The sequence below is a fragment of the Nicotiana attenuata genome, chromosome 2 (assembly GCF_001879085.1).
Source record: "Nicotiana attenuata strain UT chromosome 2, NIATTr2, whole genome shotgun sequence".
Classification (NCBI taxonomy): domain Eukaryota; kingdom Viridiplantae; phylum Streptophyta; class Magnoliopsida; order Solanales; family Solanaceae; genus Nicotiana; species Nicotiana attenuata.
The window spans coordinates 77,883,671-77,894,686 of record NC_031990.1 but is presented as its reverse complement, the minus strand read 5'-3'; the positions used below and the strand labels follow the sequence as shown (position 1 = coordinate 77,894,686).

Below are 11,016 nucleotides of genomic sequence, written 5' to 3'. Positions count from 1 at the left end.
TCGCAAGTGCCACCAGTGTCAGATTCACAGTGATTTGATTCACTCTCCTCCTTTAGATTTATATCCTATGTCGGCTCCTTGGCCTGTTGTTGCTTGGGGAATGGACGTCATTGGACCAATCGAGCCAAAAGCTTCAAATGGGCACAAATTCATCTTGGTTGCAGTTGATTACTTCACCAAATGGGTGGAAGCTATTACATTGAAGGCAGTCACCAAGAAAGCAGTAGTAAATTTTGTTCACTCCAACATCATCTGTCGTTTCGGTATTCCAAAAACCATTATTACAGATAATGTTGCTAATTTGAATAGTCATCTGATGAAGGAGATATGAGAACAATTTAAAATTGAGCATCGCAATTCTACTCCTTATCGACCCAAAGCTAATGGAGCTGTTGAAGTTACGAATAAGAACATCAAGAAGATTCTTAGGAAGATGGTCCAAGGGTCTAGACAATGGCACGAGAAACTGTCTTTTGTTCTTTTGGGATACAGGACAACTGTCCGTACATCAGTTGGCGCAAGACCCTACTTATTGGTTTATGGCACTGAAGTGGTCATACCTGCGAAGTTGAGATTCCCTCTCGCCGAATCATTGTTGAAGCAGGAATCGAGGACACTGACTGGGTCAAGTCCCGATTGGAACAGTTGAGTTTAATTGATGAAAAGCGTTTGGCGGCAGTTTGTTTTGGTCAGTTACACCAATAAAGAATGGCACGCGCTTACAATAAGAAAGTGCGCCCAAGAAAATTTGAGGTAGGACAGCTTGTTTTGAAATGCATCTTTCCGTACCAGGAAGAAGCAAAAGGAAATTTTGTACCGAATTGGGAAGGCCCTTACCTCATCAAGAAAGTATTGTCAAAAGGAGATCTACACTTGGCAAATATAGAAGGAGAGGTGACTGATATATATGTCGATGCAGATGCGGTCAAGAGATACTATGTCTGACACGCTTCTGTTGGGGCATTTTTTATATACTTAGCATTCTCAGGTTGGGATGGCGAAAGGCTATCATTCTGTAACGACCCGGCTGGTCGTTTCATGAGTTACCGCTCCGTTTCCCCTATTTCTGCTTCTTTATGCTTTGGTCATCTGTATTATGTGGTGTCGGGTTAGTCGGTTCGAATCCGGAATGGTTTTGGGAAAGGTTTGAGACACTTAGTCTCTTAAGTTGGTCTTTAGTTGGAAAAGTCAACCGGAAGTTGACTTGTGAGCAAATGATCCTGGAATTTGGGTTTTATGATTCGGATAGCTTTGGGTGATGATTTGGGACTTAGGAGAGTGATCAGAATGTGTTTTGGAGGTCCGGAGTAGATTTAGGCTTGAATTGGCGAAAATGGATTTTTGGCGTTTTCCGGTTGATAGGGGAGATTTTGATATAGGGGTCGAAATGGAATTCCGGAAGTTAGAGTAGGTCTGTTGTGTCATCTGTGACGTGCGTGCAAAATTTCAGGTCATTCGGACGAGGTTTGATAGACTTTTTGATCAAAAGCGAAATTCGGAAGTTTTTGGAGTTCTTAGGCTTGAATCCATGGTTCATTTGATGTTCCATGTTGTTTTAGGTGTTTCGAAGTTTGGATAGTGGTGTATGACTTGTCCGTATTTTTGGTTGAGGTCCCGGGGGCCTCAAGGTGATTTCGGATGGTTATCGGAAAGTTTGGAACTTGAAAGTTGCAGCTGAAGCTGCTGAACCTGTCATAACCATACCTGCGAATTGGGGACCGCAGGTGCAGGCCCGCAGAAGCGGACGTGAAGTCGCAGATGCGGTTAACAGAGGGAAAGGGTGGAGCCGCAGAAGCGGAACTTTGGGCGCACCTGCGATAGCGCAGGTGCGAGAATTTGATTGCAGGTGCGGTGGCTGGGCGGATAAGTGAAATCCGCAGATGCGCACCTGGGACCGCAGGTGCGGGTCCGCAGGAGCGATAATTAGACCGCAGATGCAGTTTTACTGGGTCAGAACATGTATATTTCACCCTTCGCGAATTGGGTTATTTTTCATAACATTTCAAACGGGAAGAAGCTTTGGAGAGCAAATTCAAGGGAGAATTCAAGAGGGTTTCTTAGAGGTAAGGTCCTTGATCCCTAAACTCATTTTTTTTATGATATTTAAGGTTGTAAGCTTGAAATCTATGGGAAATCAGTAGCGAATTGGGGGTTAGGGCTTGGAAAAAATTGGAGACTTAAAATTAGGGATTTGAGGGGTCATTTGTGGTCGGATTTTGGTACTTTTGGTATGAATGAACTCGTGGGGGAATAAGGATTCTATTGATGAAAATTTTGTCTGATTCTGAGACGTGGGCCCGGGGGTCGGGTTTGGTCAATTTCGGGATTTGTGTTGTAATTTGATTAATTTCGTAGGGTTTCACTCCTTTAGCATATATTGATGGTTATGAACTGATTTTGGTTAGATTCGAGGCACTTGGAGGACGAATCGAGAGGAAAGGGCCTCGCGGACTAGAGTTTGACTTGGCCCGAGGTAAGTAACGCTTCCAATCTTGGTTCTGCGGGTTCGAAACCTCGAACTATGTGTTTCATGATTATTATGAAGGTGACGCCGTGCCAAGTGACGGGCGTATGGGCGTGCACTGTGGGAAACGCGGTCTGGATCATTCCAGAACACCGCTTAGTGGTTCTTTCTTACCGATATATGTGCTGTAATTATGTGATTTAGTTGTTGAGCTGTAACTCATGTTGATTATCATGTTAAGGCTTCACGCCGATATTTTTGAGACCCAAGAGGTCGTTTCTTACTGTCATATCATTTATTTTACTGATATTCTATACTCATCCCTTTTCATGCATATTATATCCTGTCCCAGTCTCGATTATTACTATTTGCCACATTTTATTGTTGACCGGGCTAGTATCATGACATTTGGAGCCCGTGTGTGAGACTGGTGAGTTATGACTGAGTGAGGCCGAGAGCCTGCTATTGAGTGATAGTATGAGATTGGGCTGCACACCGCAGCGAGATATTGAACAAGCCTTCGTTGGCTTTGTTATAGCGCTTGGGCTAATGAGAGAAGCCCCTCCGGAGTCTTTACACCCCCAGCGAGCGCAGATGATGATATTGAGGGATGGATCTTCCCTGGACATGGATCTTGTCCGAAGTATTATACCGGGAGATGGATCTTCTCCGTGAGGCTGGACTGGCCTGTGTCCTCGGTGCTGGATGACTGCGGTCAGTGATGTATATTCCGGGATGGATCTTCCCTAGGCCGGATGGCCATATACAGTACCGAGGGGTTGAGTACTTGTGAGTGGAGGTTCATGGAACATTGATCATGCTAGTTGTGCACTGGTATATGTAAAATCTCTGAGTTTTGAACTTCGTACTGTTCAGTTGCATTTAAATACTATTGAACTTTACTTGAATTGTAAGCATGGCTACTTTTCCTGTTCAGATATATGTTATTACCTGTTGAGATTTGGTCTGTCACTACCTGTCAGTCCATGGGTTGGACTTGTTACTTACTGAGTTGGTGTACTCAGGTTACCTCCTGCACCTTGTGTGCAGATCCAAGTGTCTCGGGTCACGGTAGCAGCTGCTGATTATATTGTGCGGACTTTCACTTGGAGATTTCGAGGTAGCTGCTTGGCAACCGCAGTTCCGCCTTTTCCTTCCCTATCTTCCTCTAGTTTATATGTTGGATATTTTCAGATTGTACTAGTCTTGTGTTTTCGAACAGTTGTAGTAGTTTTTGCTCATGACTGGTGACACCCGAGGTCGGGCTTGTATATTTTTTCCGCTGGTTTTGGAACTTCTATATTTATATCATTGGATTTATGTTAAAACATGATGTTTTCTTAAGCTTTTAATTGGAAAATAGAGTAATTGGGAATAAGTGGCTGGCCTAGTTCCACGATAGGCGCCATCACGACCGGGTTGGTTTTTTTGGGTCGTGACATGTCGTTACACCACTTTTAATGTTCATTTCTTTCGAAACAGTTGTATTTATTTTAGATTTTTCTTGTAGACTTCTCGTTGCTCGTGTACTCATGACTCCGTATTTCTGCGAGTAGATATTATCATGTGATTTATATCAGTACTCTATTAGACTGGGTTTCTATTTCTCGTTGTATATCACTATTGTGTTTTTAACTGTTAAATTGGTTATTTTATTATTTCACATCGACTTTCCTAGCAAGTGAATGTTAGGCGCCATCACGACCCCGAGGTTGGGATTCCGGGTCGTGACAAGTCGGGACTCCGGAGAGTGCTCTCAAAACTTTTTGGATCAGATTTGGAAAAAAATGATATTGTCTCATGTATCCTCCAATTGTTGCGCAAATGAATATTTCGTATTATTTATTAAGAAAAATTAAAAAAAAAACTTAAATCATAATTGCAAAGATTGGTAGAATTACACATAAGTACAACTCACACACATACATTACAACTAGGTGGCCTATATTTAACTTTGCATAGTTGTAGCTCGAAAATAATAGGCTAAGATTCAACATCCGATTTCCAAAAGGTTCTCGAAATCGCTATTCAATTTAAGAAAAATATTTAAACTTCTAATCCAATTTTTGAATCAGTAATTGTGACTCAAATATTCGTTTAACAAAATCCATTTGGATGGTAGAAATTAGATTTTTAAGGTAATCCACCATTGTTGAACAAACTTAAATAAGTGGATTTAAATTATGAATCCGGTTTTGTGAGAAATTTAGGGTGGGTATTGTTTAGACTTGTTAGAAATAGTATAAGAAGGTTGTATACAAAACTTAAAATTATTTAATGGAGATTTGGATTAGTTTTGAACAAGAATTGTAATTAAATCGTGAAAGAAATTCATCACAGATGCTTGTATAAAGATGTATATAAGTATACAATGGTGTACAAGAGGTGTTTATACACCCATATACACTATTATACAATATTATACACTATTATAAAAAAAATTTGACTTCGTCTTCTTCCTTGAGCCTCTTCTGAAATTTAACTCAAATCTAGCTAATATCTACTGCAAATCACTTCATATTTAAGTTTTGAACTTCTCTTGATGTTTTTAATCAATTGGAACAAAACTCAATCCAAACAAATAACAAGCTCTAGATACCCACATCTAAATTTAACTCAAAGATTAAAGAACAGAAATTTAAAAACTAAATCATGAAGAGTCTCAAAAGCCACGAGGCTAACTTGACTAACTAAATTTAACTCCATCACTTTTAGAAGCAGTGGTTGTAAGAAATCGAATTTTGAAGCAATGGCTGTCAGATGATGCATTTGGTAGTGCTTTTAAAATATGTACAATATTGGTTAGGTCGGGTATAAAAAATGTGGGCCATTTTTTGTTATAATATGAAGTCAGGTGTATTTTTTAGTAATTCTTTCAACTGAAAATTAGTCAATTTTAATAATGTTTAAAGACTTCAATATATATATATATAGGACGGCTTTAAACATTTTCTCAAACTTAAGAGATCATCCATGTTATTTTCTAATGCTTTTCATGAGAAATTATTTTGTGGGATAATTGATAAAAGATGAGTTACTCTATTTAGTACTATAAAACAAACAAAGGGGATGTGCTCAAGCATGCGAAGAAGTAACCTTCAAGTTTTAATCATTGCAGAATTAATCTTCATGGTTAATTAGTGCTTAAGTGGGATTATAAAGTGAAGGGAAAAAGTTCAGTCTTTATTCCTAAAGTTTCAGTTATTACACTTTGGCCCCAACCTATATATGTCACACCCCAAACTCAGGGATCGCGACCGGCGCCCAACCGAGTGAACCCAGCTGAGTAAGTCTATTAGATTCTTTCTACCCAAACTCACTCATGAATAAAGAGAAGGCATATTCTCATTAATCAAGCAATACGGGGATCGTGTATACAATATCAAATCATTTCCATTAGTTACTTCATTTTAAAGTCTCAAAATACACGCATTTTCATAGTCTGAAGTGGAATAAATGATTCAAACACAACATAACTCGTTTGACTTTTCCAACACCCATATACAACCCACACTATGTCTACGAAGCCTCTATTAATTACAAAGAGTACAATAGTGGTGTCGGCGACAAGGCTCCAGCTATACCTCAAAACGTGAGAAATTTAATGAAATAAAGATATATAACCTCGGAATGAAGTGGAGCTCACCAAGTCTGCTGGGAGGAGGGTGTACTGCTATCACTGCACAATACTGCCTACTGTGGAACCACCTGCATCTACTAAAGGTTCACCCCGGTAAAAGGGACGTTAGTACTGTCGGATAGTACTAGTATGTATAACTAAACACCATCTCAATAGAATGAATAATAATACAAGGAGGAACAATCATGAAATTAGTAGGAGCCTCAAACAATACCAAACATCAAGTGAAGAAACACATAAGTTTTCAAGTAAATTTCCACGCTTTTAGTTTGGGAGACCTTTAGTACCGATATGCCATCATTCACAATACCACTATACCTTTACACGGAGTCCGATCACGGCCCGATCGGCTAGGCCGTCTCATTTGAGACATCAATCACAATCACAATTTCAATTACAATTTCTAGCACAATCACCATCATGTGTGGGGCATGGCGTCAGATCACGGTCCGATCGGCTAGGCCGTCTCACCCGAGATATTACCCTTTTCTATACATCTCACTTAATATTTCTTTCACATCTTTCAGTTCATCGGCACTAGTGGCCACAATTATAATATCATGCTTGGAAATCGGCCATATTTCATATTTCATGTTCCCCTTTTTATTTTCACACATCATCATTATTATCAACAATAAGACTTTTCAATTCAAGACTTTAGATACACATGTGAGCAATTAAGAGTTTTAGACATATAGATATTTTTCACATAATTTGGCATGATAACCTTTATTCAAACTTGACTTGAAGTCGTAACATTTATAACACACAACCCATACTTTGAACATATCCTCAAATGATAGCATAGTATGATAAAAGCATTTGGAACACATATTGCACATATATCTTTCAACATAAGTTTACTCGGAATAGCCAATTTCACAACGATCAACTCGGGTCTTACATAACTTACATGAACGCCGTGAAATTCAATTCTAAGAAAGGGGGTTTAGCCAACATACCTCAATTGAGCTTCCTCAAACTCTAAAATATTCCGGAATTTATTAGCAACTTCAATTTATTTTAGAAATATAACAAATTGAACCAAAATTAGGAAGATGATCATGGTTCTATCTCATTTGATCATTTTATCAAACACTAGGTGTGCATTATGGTTTCAAAGTCCTCCTATGGTGGATTCCATCATCCTAAACCCATTATCTACCATTCTTAGCTCATCAGTATTCTTATACCCTTTGATAACACGTGCATACAAGACGAACAACTCCCATGCCCAAAAATTATCTTACTAATTACCCAATTCTAGATAAAATTCAAAATTGAGGGTTAGGGTGTAGAATCTTACCTTTAGGGTGAAGACCTTGTGGGTTTTCCTTGTTAATCTTCCAAGATTTGAGTAAGAATTGAAGAACAATTGTTGGGGAACACTTTCACACTCTAGGGTACTCTCTCACTCTAAAAATATCAGGTTTTAGCTCAAGAAATGGCCCATTGCTTCTATTTAACGAAATGGGGGTCAAGTTATAAAAAAAATCCAAATTTTCACAGTCACGGCACATGGGACGGCGCGGTAGTGAGAAATGTGTCTAGAAACGAAATTTTGAAGTGTTTTGGAAATTTGCACAACCGCGCCGCATGGGGCGGGGCGGTAGTGCATAATTTTTCCAGCTTTTGGTAATTTGGTCATAACTTCTTGTAGGAGTGTCCAAATGACGAACGCTTTAAAGCTTTAGAAACTAGATTCGAAGTCTTTAATTTGATAGTTTGTTCATCACATAACATATATATATATATATATATATATATATATATATATATATATATATATATATATATTCTCGTCCAAAATTTGGTCTTGTGCGTACTCATTTGGAATTTTAGTCTATCATGTAACTTTCAAACTTGGCTTAGACTTAGGCCTCTCCTTAGACATCACATCACTTATAATATGCCTCGTACACTTATTATCATATCCAATTGATATCCATCATATTAATAGTCCTTGAATTCACACAAAATAATATAATTAGCACACATCAACTTTCTTAATAGCGCTTAAATACTTCAAAATTTTTCGGGGTGGTACGTTCTCCCCCACTTAGGATCATTCGTCCTCGAATGAGAAGTTTGCCTCCAACACGGAACATAACTTAACTCTTTTCTCACACACCTCAAGCTCCCAAAATTTTGACTATCTCTCAAATTTTCCAGAAATTTCGGTAGAGTTTCCCTTGTAATTGGGCCTATCCACCTGCCAGAGAACCCCAGAAATACATTCTAACAACATATACACAATCCAATGACATAACATAACACCAAAACAACACCAACCGTTAAACAACATATAACTAGAAACGAACACCTTTAACATCACCTGTACAATTGATACAAAATTCATAGGTGACAATTTCATAGAAAGATTACATAGCTATTCAAACAAATAAGGATACTTCTTCTTCATCTCTTCCTCTACCTCCCAAGTAGCCTCTTCAACCTGCTGGTTTCGCCATAGCACTTTCACGGAGACAATTTCTTTATTCCTCAACTTCCGGACTTGCCTATCAAGAATGGCAACTGGAATTTCTTCATACGACAGTTCTTCATTAGCCTCAATAGTCTCAACTGGTACGATAAGCGACGAATTTCTGACTACTTTCTTCAACATAGATACATGAAATACCGGGTGCACTAATGACATCTCAGGTGGTAGCTCAAGCTTGTACGTCACCTGACCAATCCGTTGAATGATTCTGTACGGTCCGACATACCTCGGACTTAATTTCCCGTTCTTTCCAAACCGCATTATACCTTTCATTGGGGAGACCTTCAAGAATACCCAATCATCTTCTTTGAACTCCAAATCTCTATGACGAACGTCCGAGTAGGACTTTTGATGACTCTGAGCCGTTTTCAACCTCTCGTTAATGATCTTAACCTTTTCCATAGCCTGATGTACGAGGTCTGGTCCTATCAATTCAGCTTCCCCAATCTCGAACCACCCAATTGGAGATCTACATCTCCTACCATATAACACCTCAAATGGTGCCATATGAATACTAGGATGATAGATGTTGTTGTAAGCAAATTCTAAGAGTGGCAAAGGGTCATCCCAGCTACCCTTGAAGTCAAGAACACAAGCTCGCAACATATTCTCTAGCGTCTGAATAGTCCGCTCTGCCTGCCCGTCGGTCTGTGGATGAAAGGTTGTACTAAGATTCACCTGAGTACCCAAACCTTGCTGAAATTTCTTCCAAAAATTAGTTGTGAACTGTGTCCCTTGATCAGAAATGATACAAACTAGAGTGCCATGCAACCTGATTATTTCCTTGATATAAACTGAGCATACTGTTCTACTATATCAGTAGATTTAACTTTCGTGAGTCGATCCACAATCACCCAAATTGAGTCAAGCTTGCGCGGAGTGCGCGGTAGTCCCACCACAAAGTCCATGTTAATCATTTCCTACTTCCACATTGGAATTTCTATGTTCTGTGCCAACCCATCGGGCCTTTGATATTCGGCCTTCACTTGCTGGCAATTTGGACATTTTTCCAAACCTTGCTGAAATTTCTTCTAAAAATTAGCCCTGAACTGTGCCTCACGATCAGAGATGATAGAAACTGGAGTGCCATACAACCTGACTATTTCCTTAATATACAATTGAGCATACTGTTCCACTGTGTCGGTAGATTTAACTGGCAAGAAGTGTGTTGATTTTGTGAGTCGGCCCACAATTACTCAAATTGATTCAAACTTGCAAGGAGTGCGTGGTAGTCCTACCACAAAGTCCATATTAATCATTTCCCACTTCCACATTGGAATTTCTATGTTTTGTGCCAACCCACCAGGTCTTTGATGTTCGGCCTTTACTTGCTGACAATTCGGACATTTTGCCACAAAGTCCGCTACATTCCTCTTCATATCGTTCCACCAGTAGACTTTCTTGAGATCATGATATATTTTTGTAGAACCTGGGTTTACAGAATAACTAGAAGTGTGAGCTTCAGCCGTGATTCTTTCCCGAAGACCGTCTATATTTGGAGCACATAGTCTTCCTTGGTACCGTAGTGTACCATCATCCATGCCAAGAGAAAAAGTTGTGGTCTTATGTCTATGAATCCCCTCCTTACCCTGTACCAACAATGGATTGTCGTATTGCTTCTCTTTGACCTCCACCACAAGCAATGAATCAGCCCTATTTTGCACAATTGCCCTGCCTTCACTAGAGTCCGCAAGACGAACTCCCAAGCTAGCCAACCGATGAACCTCCTTGGCCAACGGCCTTTGATGTGCCTCCAAGTGAGCCAAACTAGATTTCCGGCTAAGAGCATCTGCCACGACATTGGCTTTTCCCTGGTGATATAGAATATCGATGTCGTAATCTTTGAGTAACTCCAGCCATCTTCTCTTCCTCAAATTAAATTCCTTATGTTTGAAAATATATTGAAGGCTCTTATGGTCCCTGACTATACCCACATGGACCCCATACCGACAATGGCGCCAAATTTTTAATGCAAATACCATTACTGCAAGTTCTATGTCATGTGATACATAGTTCTTTTCATGATACTTGAGTTGTCTAGAGGCATAAACTATCACCTTACCATGTTGCACCATTAGCGGAACATCTTTATCACATTTCTCTTACATAAGACCTCCTAGGAATTGAGTTCTATAATAATTTCCCTGATATGGTTACAATCTTATGTATATACTTGCAACTCGCTCTTCCAAATTCTCAACAAAAGACATTACTAAATGAATTTTGTCATAGGACATTCTATTAAAATGAATAACATCTGCTAGCTTGCGCACATACCCTGATAACATCAACCTACACGACATTGCATCAAATGTAGGTAACATTGTGCTCAGACTTTTCTTAGCCAACCTCTTCTCCCCTTATGTGCCTTATAAAATTTAAGAAACTGCTCTACTTCCCTTGTGAACA

General features: G+C 39.4%; 1 protein-coding gene across 1 annotated transcript; it reads right to left on the bottom strand.

The window, feature by feature from the left end:
* Window positions 8,257-10,589, bottom strand: LOC109221344. Its single transcript, XM_019385823.1, has 5 exons — window positions 10,037-10,589; window positions 8,834-8,889; window positions 8,560-8,721; window positions 8,428-8,439; window positions 8,257-8,316 (listed from the first exon to the last, which is right to left on the bottom strand). The coding sequence occupies exons 1-5, from the start codon at window positions 10,587-10,589 to the stop codon at window positions 8,257-8,259; spliced, it is 843 nt and encodes a 280-aa protein (XP_019241368.1).

What these genes read in the sequence shown, in the direction of transcription:
- LOC109221344 (XM_019385823.1), bottom strand. Translation starts at nt 10,589, where the DNA reads ATGGTATTTGCATTAAAAATTTGGCGCCATTGTCGGTATGGGGTCCAT. An exon ending in TAGTTATTCTGTAAACCCAG is followed by an intron (nt 8,890 to 10,036) that starts GTTCTACAAAAA and finishes GTATTCTTGAAG; the next exon opens with GTCTCCCCAATGAAAGGTAT. An exon ending in AACGGGAAATTAAGTCCGAG is followed by an intron (nt 8,722 to 8,833) that starts GTATGTCGGACC and finishes TCTATGTTGAAG; the next exon opens with AAAGTAGTCAGAAATTCGTC.